Here is a 17,880-nt window from a genome sequence, read left to right as displayed (position 1 = left end):
AAGTCGCACACAACAGCTGCTTAGGAAGTTTTCTGCATGTTTGTGTTTGCATTGAACAAAGATACTGAATGGTCAAAAGTCACAACTCCTGCCTGTGTCATTTGGAAATGAATGTTAAAACCATCATGGGCTAACGATACAACAGATGCCAGCTCAGTATTATGCTGTCACAATTTAAAAAACAAAACCCAACCCTATAAAAATCAACGTTTCTTCTCTAAGAAGAGAAAGCACCAAGCTACCAAAATAAATAGAAACTAGAATCCCTAAATATAACATAATTGCAAATGGAGTAATTGAGTTTTGGATGGACATTGCAACTGAAAATGTTAGTGATCAGTGCAGTGCCTTGAAAATGGGAACCGTAGTTTGAAGGGGATTGAAAATGCTTAAATTCTGTGTGCTGCGACTTTCCTGAACATGACTAAAAGAACTCTTATGATTAAAATATGTAGAAATATGTATAATTATATTATAACCAAGAAATCTAGCCCAGATTTTTGTATTTAATGTAGTTGCTCAATATAGAGAAGAAACTCCCACCACTGAGGAGAAATTAAAAATTCCTGTTTATGTGAAGGATTAAAACTGCCAGTATTCCTGGGTTTGGATTCCCAGACTGGAAGCATAAGGAAATCAAACCTTCTTCCAATTCCTGCAAGTTTGCCCAAGACACAAGTGGAAGTTCTAATCCAGCATCCATTCAGACCAAATGCAACATATGGACGTGGGGGAAAACTACGTGTGGGAATCCTACATCGGTGAAAAAATTTACAATAAAATAGAGTTTAGCTGAAAGGTCAGTCTTCGACTCAAAGGAAATAATTTATCCTCTGTGTATTACAAATTTATAATACCAAGTGGAACAAAAACTGCACCAGAATCTCCCACTACCCGAGTGTTTTTTCTATGCTGTTTATCAAATGGTAGTATAATAGTATCTGGTGAACGCAGTAAAACATTTGGTATGCCTTTGTCACAGTTATAGGAAGTAAATATTTAAAGTTTTTTACTTTCTTCTGCCTATAATAGAAAAATGCAAAAAAAGCCCCTGCCACTGAATTAAACATTGCATTCAGAACAGAGATTCAGAATATGTTTCTTAAAAGATTTGTTATAATCAAGACTTTTCAGTGGATGAACTAGCGATAAGTAAACTGTCACATATCAAAGAAAATAAGTCCATACCTGACCACCCCACTAGATGAGATGTAACCTATTGAGCATGCTTATTGAATATTGATTACACACAAATACAAAAATACTCCTACTTATTTGAAATGCTCTTTGTGAATTTTGACGGTGTTATATGCTAATGAATGTTGAGATCTACGACAGTTTTGACTCTAGTACACTTTCATAGACAGTCGTTTCATGAACATCTTTAAAATATCCCACTGTAATCCGCTGTTCAATGAGTATGTCAGGTCACATGTTTGGAAGGAAACAACTGGTAGGAAGAATATTTTAGGTAAGATCTCATAGGACACATCAAACTAACAGAATTAGTAAAAGAGTGTCACGGTAGAACAAAACTTGTTTTCCTAAATCAGTTTTTCATGTAACAGTAATAGTTCTGATACAGAATTAGTGTGAATGAGGTGACAGACACTGTTTAATACAAACCAACCAGTATTTCTTGTCAACTAATAGAGAACAGAATGTTGGAATGCCCATGCCAAAAGAATAAACTTTTCTACCATGCTCATTGGTTTCCCCCCCATTTTACCTTCTTATTCCTGACTCTTTTGAAATGTCTGGTGTGACATGGATATAGATAGGCGCTCCTCTAAGTAGCATTTTTCTCTTCCCTCAAGACAGGCAACAAATTATTTTCTTCCCATTTCGTGTGGTCTTAGTAGTTACAGCTCGAGACTAGGTATTTGAGCATCATGTTCACTGTCTCTTCCCCCCCCTTCCCTCCCCTTCACTTATGTAGTATAAGCGACTGTCAGAGCTCTGTCTCATTCCTCAACCTGTTTACCCTTTTATTAATTGATTCCTTCTCATTTAACTCACATTAATTCCAAATTAATTTTTATTTCCTCATTACCATTCTTCACCCTCTTCCTCTTGTATCTTTTTCTCTTCCTAGCCTCCATGCTCTCTCACTTTCACGCAGATAGAAGGAGAAAAAGGGGGGGGAGGGAGAGAAAAGGGGAAGCCCAGAGGGCTCTCTAGTGGACTTGCTGAAGTCTCTGGGAAAAGGGGACACTGATCCCCTTCTACCACTCTGGCCTCCTCTAGAAGGAAGCCAGGGGGGCCTCTGGAGCACTCTCTGACCCTTCACCAGCAGGGTGAGGCCCAGTGGAGAGTAGCTTCCTTTTGTGTCAGGATTTAAGTTAATAGACAAAATGACTCCTGGATGGTACTGATACGGGAGTCTTTTCTTTTCTCAGCTACTTGGGTTGGCATAATCTATGTAATGAGCTCTTTGAGAGCTCCAGAGACCATCTTCAGATTGGACATTTGAGAGATGGAGACCTTACTATTAGTTTTCCTTGCACAAGAGTCTTGAATTCTCTGAAGGTGCCACTGAAATTGTGGCTTGCTGGTCCTCCATTCCAAACTTCTTATTGCAGCTGCTAGTGGATCGGTGGTTTTCCCAATCCTGATGGAAACTCATCTCAAGTGTGGAGTTTAGTATTGTTAATATTACAACCTACTGATAATGTTGCTCTTGCATCTTCAAACTTCCGTGTAAACAGTGGTGAAGTAGCTTCTGAATATCGGGACTCAGTTAATGGGAAAACCAAGAAGAGCTTTTTTTTTAATAGTTAACAAAATATTTTAAAGGTCAGAAATGAGAGTATAATATGATGGTGTTGCCACTACTATGGCTTTGAAGGAGGCCATGATAAAAATTGTTTTTGCTAATGGATATGAAACTATTAAAGTGCTTAATGTGGAGGAAAATTAGGAAAATGTTTGTTCACGTTACCTATGTTCTGGTATGTTTAAAAAGTTGACCCAGAGAGAGAATTTTTAAATATTTGTGCTTAAAGTATGGTTTCTTTCCCCTTTGTGTAGGTGCCCTGATCCCTCTCCTCACTTTCATATTTTAGTATAAGGCATGGTTGGGTCTTTTTTCAGTCTTTTTGTAATGATTTATGGCTTTTGGCTAAGTTGTGTTACGCTGAGCACCAGCACTAACATGTAGTATAGAATGGATTTCTTTTTTGCTAAATTTCATACCAACCTATTGAAAATAATTATAAATAAATTGGGAGAGGGGGTAACTTTCTGCACTGGAAGCTTGTTTGTTCATGCTCAGGAGTGGGAGTAAGGACTGGATAACATGGAAAGGAATACACTTCTCTTACAGTGAAATTCATCTTATTTCTTTTGATTTGTTCACATTCTCTAAAAATGAGTGCATGTCCTTTTTTGTTTGTGCTCCTTGACTATTATACAAATAGACTACATCCAGGAAATTACCACTCTAGTTACCCTAAAATTAACATAACTTTGGCAGTAGTTTTACCCATGGTTTCAGTTGTACATGTTAATTTCTTTGGAGCACATGTACAGAGGAAGAAGTATAACATTCAAACATTCCATAAACAGTTTGCTTCTCCATAGTGATCACAAAATGCATAATGTAGCATATCAAAATTTTAGGAGCAAATATTATTCTCAGCTGGAAAGACTTAAAATGTCTACTCAGCCTACGAAGTATGAGTAGATTAATTACAAAAGCACATTAACTCTTATCTTGTAAAATATTTTTCTTATAAAATGCTTCTAGAAACTGCAGTCTAGCCTTGGCACCTATGAGGAAAGGTTGTTGAAAGAGGGAGCTGAGAATGGAGGGTTTCCTTCAATTTTCCCTATTTATTTTTTTTTCAACTAATGAAATGTTTTGGATGGTATGCTCCTTTCTGTAAAGGTGCTGGTTAGACATGTGGAGTAAGGATGATACACAAAGCAAGTTATCAGCAAATTCCTGTTCAAATGGTATGGATGCCAGGACTTAAATTAGGGAAGCAAAATTGCATTGTTGCTTATGTATAAGAACTGGTGAATTTTCTACTTGCAGCCTACACCTTTTCCCTTCTCTTTCTCAAATTTGCAATTAGAAATATGACTCCCCCCTCCAGACTTTCACTCTGTGTTGCTCAGGGAATACCTTCCAGTGATCATGTATTGTGATTCCCTCTACATATACAATGGAAACTGCAGACAGTCTTAATGTTACTGGATCCCCAAGTTTTAAAATACTTAAAATGTAATGGTCCTCTTTTTGCTGTATTTTATAGTCACTTTTATTTGGAGAAAGTGGGTTTTTTGTGTGTGTGTGGTGTTGTTATTATTGATGATAGGCTCTACCAAAATTAGAGGCTCTTGCCTATCTTTCTATCTGCTTTATTTGCTTGTTGGATGCAAGTTAAATTTTATTCCTCAAGCTGTGGATTTATCAGTTATAGAAATGTGGGGCTGAAAGGTACTTCGAGAGTTTGTCCAATCCATCCCTGCACACTGAAGTAGGGCCAAGTATCTACCTAGATCAGGCCTGCACAACATGCAGCCCGCAGAGCCTCATTGTGTGGCCTGCTGGGCGATTCTAAATCCCCTGCAAACGCCACTCTGCGGGCAGCCCAGAGCCCTTTGATCCCCGGCCGTGGCTGAGATTTTAAGGGCTCTGGGCTCCCCGCAGAGGCGGGGAGCCCAGAGCCCTTTAAATCCCAGCCGTGGCCGGGGATCAAAGGGCTCTGGGCTGCCCGCAGAGATTCCTGTCCGCAGCTGAGATTTAAGGGGCTCAGGGCTCCCCGTCGCTGCGAGTAGCCCAGAACCCCTTGAATCCGGGCTGCAGCTGGGATTTAAAGGGCTCAGGCCTTCCTGCCGCTGCGGGCAGCCCAGAGCCCTTTGAATCCCAGCTGCAGCTCCAGCGAATGGGCTGAGGCTGGGATTTAAAGGGCCGGGCTCCCCTCAGCAGCAGGAGCTCTAGGCCTTTTAAATCCCTGCCCCAGCCCCGGAAAGCTCCGGTTTCCCCCAGCCACCGGAGCCCTGGGCCCTTTAATTTGCCCCTGAGGGCTCCCAGCCACCTCTTCAGCTGGGAGCCCCTGGTTGATTTAAAATTAAGTATCACCTCCCCACCCCCAATGTTCCTTTTTTTGCCCACAGCTGTTTTGGTGGGGCGGCGCTGGGGAAGGAGGGTTTGTTTCTGCAGGTCTGGGTGGTGCTGAAGCGGGGTGTTTTCGCGGGGCCGCGGGGTTCAGCCCTCAGCTGTTTTCTTTGGAGTAATGTGGGCCCTCGCCGCTTTATGAGTTGTGCAGTCCTGACCTAGACCATCCTGGAAAAGTGTTAGTCTAGCTCAGGGGTCTCAAACTCAATTTACCTTAGGGTCAGGGCTAGTCCTCAAATCCTCCCAGCAGGCCAATAATGTCACTGGAGATGGTGTTCAGAAAGGAAAATATTCCTAATAGCTAGCCTAAATCTCCCTTACTGCAGTCAGTGGACCTGGAGAACAGTTTGCTCACCATTATCTTTATAACAGCCCTTAGTATATTTGAAGTCTGTTGTCACGTTCCCCCTTACCTCCCGCAGTCTTGTTTCCTTAAGACTAAACATACCCTATTTTTTTTAACTTTTCCTCATAGGTCAGATTTTCTAACCCTTTTATCATTTTTATTGCTCTCCTGTGGATTCTCTCCAGTTTGTCTACATTGTTCTTAAAGTATGGTGTCCAAAACTTGATATTACTCCAGGTGACAACTCACTCGTGCTGAGTAGAGTGGGACAGTTACCTTCTGTGTCTTCCATGTCACACTACTGTTAATACACCCCAGAATATTAGCCTTTTTCACAGCTACATCAGATTGTTGGATTGTTTTCAGTTTTTGATCTTCTATAACCCCCAGATCCTTTTCAACAGTACTATCACTTAGCCAGTCATTCCCTTGTTTGTAGTTATGCTTTTGCTCTTTTTCCATCCTAAATGTAGTGCTTTGCACTTTTCTTTGTTGAATTTCATCTTGTTGATTTCTGACCCGTTTTCAATTTGTCAAGGTTGTTTTGAATTCTAATCCTGTCCTCCAAGGTACTAGCAACCCCTCCCAGCTTGGTGTTGTGCACAGATTTTATAATCATGATCTCCACTGTGTTCTTCAGGTGATTAATGAAACTATTGAATAGTACCAGACCCAGGATAGACCCTGCAGGACTCCCTAGATACATCCCTCCAGTTTAACAGCAAACCATTGATTATAATTCTTTCAGTATAGTTTTTCAACTACTTATGCACGCACATTATAATAATTTCAGCTTGGCAACATTTCCCTACTTTGTTTCTGAGCACGTCATGTGGGGTTGTGTTAAAAGTCTAACTGAAATCAAGATGTATCACATTTACTGATTCCCTCTCCATCCACTAGACTAGAAACCCTCTCAAAGAAGAAATAAGGTTGGATTGGTGTGATTTGTTGTTGACACGTCCATGTTGGCTATTACTTATCACTCTGGTATTCTTTAGAGGCTTACAAATTGATTGGTTGGTAATTTGTTCGAGTATTTTTCCAGGAATTAAAGTTAGGCTGACAGGTCTGTGGTTTTCCAGGTCCTTTTTGTTCCTCTTTTTAAGGACTGATGCTAAGTTTGCCCATCTCCATTCTGGTCCTCCATGAGCTCTCAAAGATAATCACGAATAGTTCCAAGATTGCTTCAGCCAGTTCCTTAAGTATCCAGCGGTGAATTTTGTCAGTTCCTGCTAACTTGTATACATCTAACTTATCTAAATGTTGTCTAGCCTGCTCCTGCTATATTATGTTGTGTATTCCTTCCCCCTTGTTGTTAATATTAATTGTGGTCGCAACCTTTTAGAACCTTTTAATGTGACCTTTTTTATTACATGTAGTTCCACCATTTGGAACATAACAAATCATTCTTTTTTTTTTATTATGGCAAAATATCCTCAGAATTTTTTGGACATGAGTTACATAGTCACAGTATCTATTTGTGGTGATTTACAAAGAGTCTTGTAGCAGTTGCATGTGATTTCAGTTAAGTTTGCCAAGAATGCAGTTTCTTCCAACTGAAGGCCAACCACTTTGTTCTGCAACTCAAGCCTTTACCCGCTCTGAGTTTTAGAAGCCCAGTGTTGGAAGTCCAGTCTTCAATCTACATGACAAATGAAAATGCTATCAACTTGCTATTTAAAATGACCTGCAAAGGAGAAAATAATTTGGCTTTTTCCCCTCTTTTTTTATGATATATGAATAAGCAGAAGGTTTGAAAGCTTTTCTGTTTCTGCTTCATTTTTACATTAGATATTCAGATCTTGCAAACTGTTCTTGAAAACTGGTTGGATAGAGAACTACTAATTTTATGATATGCTAAAGATATGAAACATGAATTTTATTCAGGCTATTTAAAGCTGTAAACTTCTATTTAAGACATATGATGCAAAAATCCTTAAGTATTCCAGCCCCTTTAAGTACTAGAAGAATCAATAGCTAGAAGTTAAAACTAGGCAAATTGAAATGACACTCTTTTTAGAAGAGTGAAGGTGATTAACTAATGGAACAAACTACTGAGGGAAGATGGTACTTTCTCCATCTCTTAAAGCCTTCAGATCAAAACTGGATGGCTTTCTGGAAGATTTGGTTTAGTCAGATACAAGTTATTAGGCTCATCATGGGAGTAAATGGTTGAAATTTGATGGCCTATGTTGTATGAGAAGTCAGGTTGGATCATCTAGTAGTCCGTTCTGGCCTTAAAATCTATGAAAAGAGAGAGTTGGAAAGTTCCCAGTGTATATCTGTGTCATTGAGTCCTGCAACAAAAACATGGAGAAGACTTAACATTCCTATTTTTAAGCTCTTGCTTACATGAGAAAATTGTGGTAATTTAGAAACTGATATAGTTAAATTAGTTCAACTTCCTTCTGTGGAAACTCTTATTTAGAGTTGAGTGCCTTATGTCATCTTAAAATAGGTAGGATATACCTCATTATACACTTAGAGGAACATCAACTTTAATCAACTTTTTTTTTAAACAAAGAATACTAGTTTGAGGTATTGAGTCCCCTCTGAAGTTTGACTATGTCAGAGGCGGGGGGAAACAGTGAAACGGCCTGTACAAAGTGCTGTTAAATGCACTAAGTAAAATGTAAAAATAAACTTCCTTAATTTTTTCAGTTTTAGTCTTGTGTTTGAGGTGATTGTGCTGTTTACTTCCTTTTAAGGCCTCCATACACTGGGCAAAAAATAAATAAATCACTGGTACTACCAACACGTATCACTGCCATCTCCAAAAAGCCTTATATTCTTATATACAAATGAAAGTCCAGGTATTGCAACATATAGAGTGCACTGACTTGAGCAAGTTTTTACACCACTTGTACTGGTACATCCTACAGAGGTGAATTGGAAACTTCGGAGGTTGCAATCTCACCAGTATAGCAGGTTCTCCTTGGACTACTTTTGAAACACCATGCATAATAAATATGACACAACAAAATAAAAATATTTAAATTTTTATTAGAAAAGAGTAACAATATAAATCTAGTGAACATCAAAACAGACCTGTCTTCTGGTAATATACAACAAAATCTAAGTAAATTTAGAACACTAACTACATTACCATTTAAAAAAACTTACATTGAAAATCTAAGATGACAGAGATGCATTTCCCATGCACTGGACACCTGAAAGATGGCTGGTGGGAGAGGAATTAAGGAACATTATTGAAATGCCATAAGAACACAAACCAGAAAATGCCTTCCCTCCACCCACCTCCAAAAAGAAAATCTTGTATCTCAGACTTACTGCCCCATAGATGTTCCTCCCACCACTTGCCTTCTGAGGGGCAGGAACATATCTCTTTTAATGGTCCTGAGAGGAACACACGAGGAAGAAAAAACTATTAGCCCAACTGAAAAAGCAGGCCTGCAGTCCCCACTCAGCCAAAGTCCCATCAAAGCAAATGGGACATTCGAATTGGGTCCTAAACAATGACAGTTTTTAAAAGAAAAGTTTTTAATGCAATTTCAGAAGATATGACCAGTTTGCTTGCTGCCTCAAGCACTTACAGTAGTGCCAGGTTAAAAGATAGTGGGAGAAGAAGGTTCAGATTATTTTTTGCTATCGCTTCATTACATCAGTAATATAAGGACATAGCATCACACCATCTCCCCACACTTTAAAAAAAAAACCAACGCATAATGACTCTCTTATGGATAACTCATAGAACCTATTGTTCTAAGATGCTGAAGTTGAGATCCTACTAGGGTTCAAAGCAAATTAAACACTCAATAGATGAGAATATTCACAGTGTTGAGAACAGTCACTGTGACTCTAGGTAACTTTTTTTTTTTTTTAAATGGAAAAAAAAAAAAGCCGCCTTACTTCAGGGAATAAGCCAGCCACTAACTGACAGGAGTTAGGAAAAAGCTTTCCCTAGGGGTAGGTTATTCGTTATCCTCTGCATGGTTTCTTTTTCCTTTATCTGAAACATCCACTGGACTACTGGCTTGATCCTGTGTGTTAGTTCCTGTAGTCCAAGCATCTGCTCTGAAGAGATGCATAAAGAATCGTCAGATGGATATATCAGGAATATCACAGTGTAACAGATGAAGAAATTTCTAGATCTGGACATAGTGTAAATAATTTCTCCTTCTGCTTCTCCAAGATTCCCTTACTAGTCTGAAATGACTGTTTGAGACATGTGATGTGATGTTACAAAATGTGCAACCATACCTGCGCCAGTTTAATTGCCTGGTATAGATGAGTGCCTACCTTTCCCTCCCCGCTTCCCTCCCCCATGCTGAGTATCTACCCAGAATAAGGGCAGAAATGTCAATCCGTGGCTGTTACAACATGAAGATTTCCTTGAGTATTGTTCACAAGCAACACAGGTTTTGCTCCTGAGCTAGCTGGGGATATGTAGGTGTTGCAATGGCAGTGCATTCAGCTCCTGGTGATGGAATGCCACACTTCTGGAGGAGTAGTTGAACATACCACGCTCAAATACTACTACAGCTGTCTTTGCTGAAATAAGGAAGGTTGCTATGTCCTGTAATTTTAAATGGTGGTGATAAATAATGAAGGGATCCTGAAGAATCTCTCTTTGTGGAAAGTATAACGAGTTCTAGATCAGTTATACAAAGTGGATAAGTAGATCTGTCTTCCTCTTAAAAGGAAAGTTCTTTGGCTGTTATATAATCAGTGAAATTTATTGAAGTTCATCACTTTTCTGGTTTTATTCAAAGCGGTTGAAATTGGGCCAAGAATTTAAATGACTAGTTTGCCACTAAAAGACCTATAAATAAGTGTGTGTGTGTGTAATGTCTCCTGACTTGTGTCGTCCCCCTCCGCACCCTGTTACAGCAATTTTGAACTTAATGGTTTTGAACCACACTGCCTTTTCTGTTTACATCACTGCTGAATATTCCCCCGCAACCCTCCCAGTTACTTTTCTGCACTATTTGGGCACCTTGAATTAATGCCACAATCACAGCAAAAATCAGCCTAGGTCATTAGTCACTGGTAATCACATTTGTGACTTTGGGACACATTGGCATAAATCCTGTAGGTTTGTATATCTTCAGAAAACGAATCTGTTATCTACCTGCTTTATTGAACATTTTATGGTTAGTAGTTTTTATTTTCTTAAGTCTCAGTTTTGCTAGCCACATCTTATGCTTCCTCTTATAACCATTGTCCAGACATTGGTCCAGTCCAAATAGCTTGTGTACACAATGAGTTTATTGTTGGATAATCTTAGTTGCTTTATGCAAGAAAATAGACATGATAGCACGTGAGTCAGGTGGCATAGTTCTTCTCCACATCCTTGCACCCCCTTTTTTGTTTCAGCCTCTGCTGACGTGGTTTTCCAAATCTTTACGGTTTATTTTTTGACTGGCTGGCTCAACAACACTGAAAATGACAGTTAAGGCAAAGTCACATCCAGGTTATAATAACTCTAAAATGTTACCACTGAATCTCTCTGTCCCAAACTGTTTTTCAGGATAGGTTTTCCTAGTTACATTCTAATGTTAATTTATCAGTATTGCTGCCTGGGGTCAGACTGGTTCAGGGCATAGGTAATGTGAAGCCTTTCATTTTGTAGTTGCTAGTTCAGATCAATCTGAGATTGGCAGAGACCCAACCCAATGTTGTTACCATTTGATGGCTGTCTAGTTTAAATGAGCGGATCATTGTGTCAGTCAAGTTAGGTATGAGTTGGCACTCTTTTTGAGTCTCAGAAGGGAGGTAAGTAAGTGGAAATTGAATTAGTTCAATTGGAGAGGTGGTCCCTCCAGTTTAATGTTCTAGCATAAAAGTAAGAGAGTGTGAGAATTTGCTGCTGCTGCCTGTTATCTGTCTGTCTTACGTATTTGCAGTGCATCCATCGCTGTAAAGTTTGATGTACTTTTTCTTTGGTTATAGGACTTCATTTTCTTGGTCTCTCAGGAACAATAAATTCATTTTAATAAAGTAAAAATTCTTACTGTTCCTAAGGTGTTGTCTCTGCATAAAGTAGAGTTTGGTATCCATGGCATCCGACAAAACATAACCTACTATACTTCTGTAAATACTAGGAATTATCTCCATGAAGTAGGTGATCTGACTTCTCTACAGTTAGTATATTTGGTATTTTGTCTAATGGGCTAAAAAAGACATCATCTCCAACAAGAACACGAGAATTGGGAATGCTAAAATATCCAGAGGCCTTACTCATCTCATAAGGAAGTTTAATATGATCTACTCTAGACTTTTTCTTCGTGCTTATTAAATGTGTCCTTCTAATGTTCCAAGCATGTGCACTTTTAAAAATACAAAATATTCTAATTAGGTCAACATCAATGTGAAGTCCTTCCCAATCCACCTCAGGGAAATTCTTTGGAAACTATCCTTGTCAATAAATTAAGATTTCGATTCTGTTGAAAATGCCTGGTCACTAGTACACTCCCTTCAAATCAAAGGCCAGTTATTTTAAGTAGCTCAGTTGAGTTTAATTGTTGTGGTATCCCATGAGGAGAAAAGTGGTTTTAAAAATAGCCAGAGCCCCAAACCTTTATGACTTTATGGGTCAAAACCAACAGCTCAAACCACTCTTAAACAAACTGGAAGCAAATGTAATTTACTGGGCACAGGGATTATATGCTTCATCCAGAAGCACTGCTCAGCAGTCTGCATTCTGCACAGTCAAATTTTTGAGGCTAGTCTACAGGTGCATTGCAGTAGTTCAGTGTGGAAGTAAGGAAGACATGGGTAGCTGTGCTGAAGTATATAGCTAAAAATAAAGACAGATAAATGGAGAAGTGCCATCAATTTGAGTTTAAGATCTCACCTCACTTGGCTGATCACTGCTGGATAAGTTACTGCTGACTCAGTACATATTAACTTACTACTTTTAGTTCTGTGGAGTAGGAACAGTACAGTGATATAATTCTGTTCACCCCTTCTTTTGCTCATACTCTGTACTTTTGTGGCTCCCCTGTAGAGGGGAAGAAGAGAAGGTTCGAAGAGCAGTGTCATGGAGGTCAGACTTTGAGTTATGTATGAGTCAAAATAGATTCTCTCTCACTCTTGTTAGCCATATTGACTCTTCAGTGCTTGCCATAGTAAAATGTAGCAAACTTATTTTAATTAGAACCCATAGGAAGATTTGTACAATATATACTATTCAGAGTTGTACTTGAATAACAAGGAGACATTTTGTTAATAGTCAAAAACTCTTGTCTAACTCATCACCTGAAGAATCTGATCTCTGTTCCTTAACCATTCATGAGTTACCTCACCTCCCTTCTTCCTCATTAAAACTGAGTAGCTTCACTTTTTCAGTTTCGCATTATTTGCTTCTAAACCAAGAGTACAGTAGTAACATTGAGCCTAAAGGTTCAGCAGTCATTTTAATACATGTTAACATTTTATTATTCCATCTGAAATGTTACATAACTATGTCTATAATCAGACTATATGAAGTAACAGAGTCCTATGGCACCTTATAGACTAACAGATGTGCCAGTCTGTAAAGTGCCACAGAACTCTGTTGCTTTTTATAGATCCAGACTAACATGGCTGCCCCTCTGATACTTGAAAGTATATGAAAATTCTTCAATGAAAATAATGAAAAATAACATTGTCCTGTTTTTAAGGATCTCTCTGAGTCTTAAATTATCACATAGAATTTGGAAGAGTTAGGATACCTATCAGTTATCCACCACATTAATAACATTCTTCCTTAGTTTGGTTATTTGTTGAAAATTGAGTGGATAAGATGAGATTTGTGGCCACATTAAGTTATCTGGTGATGTACTCAGTCTGTTCTAATAATGGCCAATTTTGAGTGTTTGTGGTGGTACGTATAATTGTACACCTCTACCCTGACACAACGTGACCCTTTTTAACATGAATTCGGATATAACGAATAAAGCAGCGTCCCAGGGGTGGGCTGGACTGGGCTGTGGACTCCGGAGGATCAAAGCAAGTTCAGTGTAACGTGATTTCACCTATAATGCAGTGAGATTGTTTTGGCTCCCGAGGACAGCGTTATATTGGGGTAGAGGTGTTTATATGAACAGAATGATTTTATTTTTAACAATAACAGTTATTCAAACAGGGTGGTGATAGTTTTGTTCATTTATATAATCTGTTTTGTATGCAGTCCTTTACTTTTTAATTCTAAAATTTGAGGTTTGATCCTATACTCTGTGTTCATTTTTAGATTTTTGCCTCAGATTTTTTGATTGAAAGTATGGCAAAACAGCTTCCTTCAGAAGTATTTTAAGTTATATGAGAACTGTCCTACTGAAGATGTATGTATGTTTGTTTGTTTAAAAAAAATTCATGCTGATAGGGTAATATACTAAACTAAAGCAAATTTTTCAAGCTTTATAATGTTTGCCATAATCTGAATATTTTTTGTCTTCATTTTGATAACAAAATGAAATTATTATAAGATGTCTTAGCACAGAGTGCCATTTTAAAACAATATGGAACTACCTGCTTAAAATGATTTGTCTTCATTGTTTTTCTTATTTTTATACAGGGTTTGTGGATGCACTTAGATGTTTGCAATGAGCACTGTGGCTGGCATGCCCCAGTGTTTTGGATACCAATGCACAGGACTCCGTAGTAATCGAATTTATCAGAAACGAACGTCATGAGCATAGTGATCCCGTTTGGGGTTGACACAGCAGAAACTTCTTATTTGGAAATGGCTGCAGGCTCAGAGTAAGTATTTTTAACAAAACGGTTAACTTGGTTATTTTTTCTTTTTGTGATTAGCATTTTTGAATAGAGCTAAGCAGACTTCCAAAATGTTTTTACTTAATTGTTTGAATTTTTAATAGCTATTTTTGTTCATCTTCTGTAGCTTTATTTTTTCTTCACATCAGTACTCCTTTCTTTAAAATAAAAAAAAAAAGCAGTATTTGTCAGCAGTTCAGTTTATCAAAGGCGATAGTTTTAAATAAAATATGCTTTACTGCTTTAATTTTTTTTTCTCATGTTGATCATTTTGGCTTCCTTAAAGAATGCAATAAAACCTATTTGGTTGTGTTTAGAGTCACAAATGTCTCCTTTGGTGCATGGAATTACGTCCATGAAATACTGATAATCCAGCAGGGTGTTTTAAAAAATACATTTTTATAGTTAATATTCTTAATTTTGTTATAATGCATCCGATTTACGTTTATTTCTCTCCCAATATTTTAGTCTTTCTATTTGGTAATCCATTGTTTTTGCTTTTTATAGCTGAAGTGGCTAGCTTAAAGGTTTAGGTATATGTGTGAAATAACTAGGCAAACGCCTAGAAATCACAGGTTCAACTCGCCCCTTCATCTTTCTGAGGTAGATAAACTGCTCAAAAATCCATTTGCTTTATTGGTTGTCAATCAGATGATACCTAAAATCTGGCCCAGTCTGTCTTTTATAGACATTGAAGACCTCATTGCTCTCCTCTTAAGAGTCCTATGTTCATAGAATCATAGGATTGGAAGGGACCTCGAGAGGTCATCTAGTCCAGTCCCCCGCACTGATGGCAGGACTAAGTATTATTTAGAGCAGTGGTTCTCAAACTTTTGTACTGATGACCCCTTTCACATAGCAAGCCTCTGAGTGCAACCCCCTTTATTGAAACGTTTTTAATTTATATATTTAACACCATTATAAATGCTGGAGAAAAAACAGTGTTTGGGGTGGAGGCTGACAGCTCATGACTCCCACTCCCGTATAGTAGCCTCGCAACCCCCTGAAGGGTCCCAACCCCCAGTTTGAGAACCCCTGATCTTGACTGTCCCTAACACGTTTGTCTAACCTGCTCTTAAAAATCTTCAATGATGAAGATTCCTCAACCTCCCTTGGCAAGTTATTCTAGTGCTTAACCACCCTGACATAACATTTTTACTAATGTCCAACCTAAACTGCCCTTGCTGCAATTAAACCCATTGCTTTCTTGTATTATCCTCAGAAGTTGAGACACATTTTTTTCTCTTTCCTCCTTGTAACAACTTTTTTCAAGTACATCAAAGGTTAGTATGTCCCTTCTTAGTCTTTTCTTCTCCATACTAAACAAACCCAGTTTTTTCAATCTTCCCTCATAGGTCATGTTTTCTTGACCTTTAATAATTTCGTTGCTCTCTGATTGGTTCACATTTTTCCTGAAATGTGGCTCCCAGAACTGGACACACTACTTCAGTTAAGGACTAATCAACGTGGAGTAGAGTGGAAGAATTGCTTCTTGTGTTTGCTTACCACGCTCCTGCTAATTCATCCCAGAATGATGTTTGCCTTTTTTGCAACAGTATTACATTGTTGACTCCTATTTAGCTTGTGATCCACTGTGACCCCCAGATCCCTTTCCACACTACTTCCTAGGCAGTCATTTCCCATTTTGTATGTGTGCAGCTAATTGTTCCTTCCTAAGTAGAGTACTTTTCATTTGTCCTTATTGAATTTCATCCTATTTACTTCAGGCCATTTCTTCAGTTTGTCCAGATCATTTGAATTATAATCCTATCCTCCAAAGCACTTGCCACCCCTCCCAACTTGGTATCATCTGCAAACTTCAGAAGTGTACTCTATGCCTTTTATCTAAGTCATTGATGAAGATATTGAACAGAACCAGACCTAGAACTGATCCTTGTTGGACCCCTAGCGATATGTCCTTCCAGCTTGACTGTGAACAATTGATGATTACACTCTGGGAACATTTTTCCATACAGTTATGTGTCTGTCTTATAGTGGCTCCAGCTAGGTTGTATTTTCCTAGTTTGTTTGAGACGGTCGTTTGAGACAGTATCAAAAGCCTTACTAAAGTCAAGATATATCACATCCACCACTTCTCCCCCATCCGCAAGGCTTGTTACCCTGTCAAAGAAAGCTATAGGTTTATTTTGACAAGATTTATTCTTGACAAGTTCATGCAGAGTGTCATTTTATACCTTGTCTTCTAGGTGCTTGCAAATTGATTGCTTAATTATTTGCTCTGTTCTCTTTCCGGGTACTGAAGTTACGCTGGTTGGTCTGTAAGTCCCCGGGTTGTCCTCCTCTCCCCCCTTTCTTATAGACTGGCACTACATTTGACCCTTTTCAAGTCCTCTGGAATCTCTCTCATCTTCCATTACTTTTCGAAGATAATTGCTGATGATTCAGGTATCTCCACAGTCAGCTCCTTGAGTATTTATTCTAGGGTGTGTTTCATCAGGCCCTGCTGACGTGAAGACATCTAACTTCTTGTATTCTCGCCAGTCTGATTAAAAAGATGTCCCTGTTGTGGGGTGTGCTGACCGCCTGGTTGCCACTCTCCACACCAAAGGTAGCTGCATATCCATGATGTTTGTGGATTCTTTTGGGATGAAATACAGTACAAAATATTTTCCATGGAGTACAAATGACTGGATTTTTTTTTTCTTTCATCTACACAACGTAGTAGTATCAGGACCATCCCAATAATCTCAGCATGTCTAAGAATAGGATTTGTTGATTTTTGTGTTTCCTCTTTTTTCTTCGCATTAGCAGAGTATATAGCAATGCAACGGGTTTTGATTTTGGTTTTGGCAGGAGGTGAGAAAAGTAAGCCAAAAAAAAAAAGAATCTTCCCTTTAAAGAAAGAGAAGGTCTCTGTAATGCACAGTATAATATATGTGCTTATAAATCTTAGCCATGGTTATTTTTAAAAAATGAAGTCAATGGGAGATGCTAGTTATTCAGCATTTTTGACCATCAGACTGTTCATTTCAAAGCCAAACTTTAGTCACTTATCAGAGGGGTAGCCGTGTTAGTCTGGATCTGTAAAAGCAGCAAAGAATCCTTAGGCACCTTATAGACTAACAGATGTTTTGGAGCATGAGCTTTCGTGGGTGAATACCCATTTCCTCAGATGCATGTAGTGGAAATTTCTGGGGGCAGGTATATATATGCTAGCAAGCAAGCTAGAGATAATGAGGTTAGTTCAATCAGGGAGGATGAGGCCCTGTTCTAGCAGTTGAGGTATGAAAACCAAGAGAGGAGAAACTGGTTCTGTAGTTGGCAAGCCATTCACAGTCTTTGTTCAGTCCTGAGCTGATGGTGTCAAATTTGCAGATGAACTGAAGCTCAGCAGTTTCTCTTTGAAGTCTGGTCCTGAAGTTTTTTTGCTGCAGGATGGCCACCTTAAGGTCTGCTATAGTGTGGCCAGGGAGGTTGAAGTGCTCTCCTACAGGTTTTTGTATATTGCCATTCCTAATGTTTGATTTGTGTCCATTTATTCTTTTCCGTAGAGACTGTGCAGTTTGGCCGATGTACATAGCAGAGGAGCATTGCTGGCATATGATGGCGTATATTACATTGGTGGATGTGCAGGTGAATGAACCGGTGATGGTGTGGCTGTTCTGGTTAGGTCCTGTGATGGTGTCGCTGGTGTAGATATGTGGGCAGAGTTGGCATCGAGGTTTGT

The 17,880-nt window shown here is 38.8% G+C and overlaps 1 protein-coding gene across 2 annotated transcripts in view; it reads left to right on the top strand.

Moving 5' to 3' along the window:
* The window catches only part of KMT2E (lysine methyltransferase 2E), a 128,239-nt gene that overhangs the window by 5,847 nt on the left and 104,512 nt on the right, over positions 1–17,880 (top strand). For both annotated transcript variants that reach the window (XM_030553090.1, XM_030552998.1), the window contains exon 2: positions 13,993–14,177. In XM_030553090.1, the coding sequence (XP_030408950.1) occupies positions 14,107–14,177 (71 nt within the window). In that variant the 5' untranslated portion in view covers positions 13,993–14,106. The remainder of the gene's footprint in view (positions 1–13,992; positions 14,178–17,880) is intronic.

The sequence above is a fragment of the Gopherus evgoodei genome, chromosome 1, assembly GCF_007399415.2.
Source record: "Gopherus evgoodei ecotype Sinaloan lineage chromosome 1, rGopEvg1_v1.p, whole genome shotgun sequence".
NCBI lineage: Eukaryota > Metazoa > Chordata > Testudines > Testudinidae > Gopherus > Gopherus evgoodei.
This window is presented reverse-complemented; position numbering and strand designations above follow the sequence as displayed.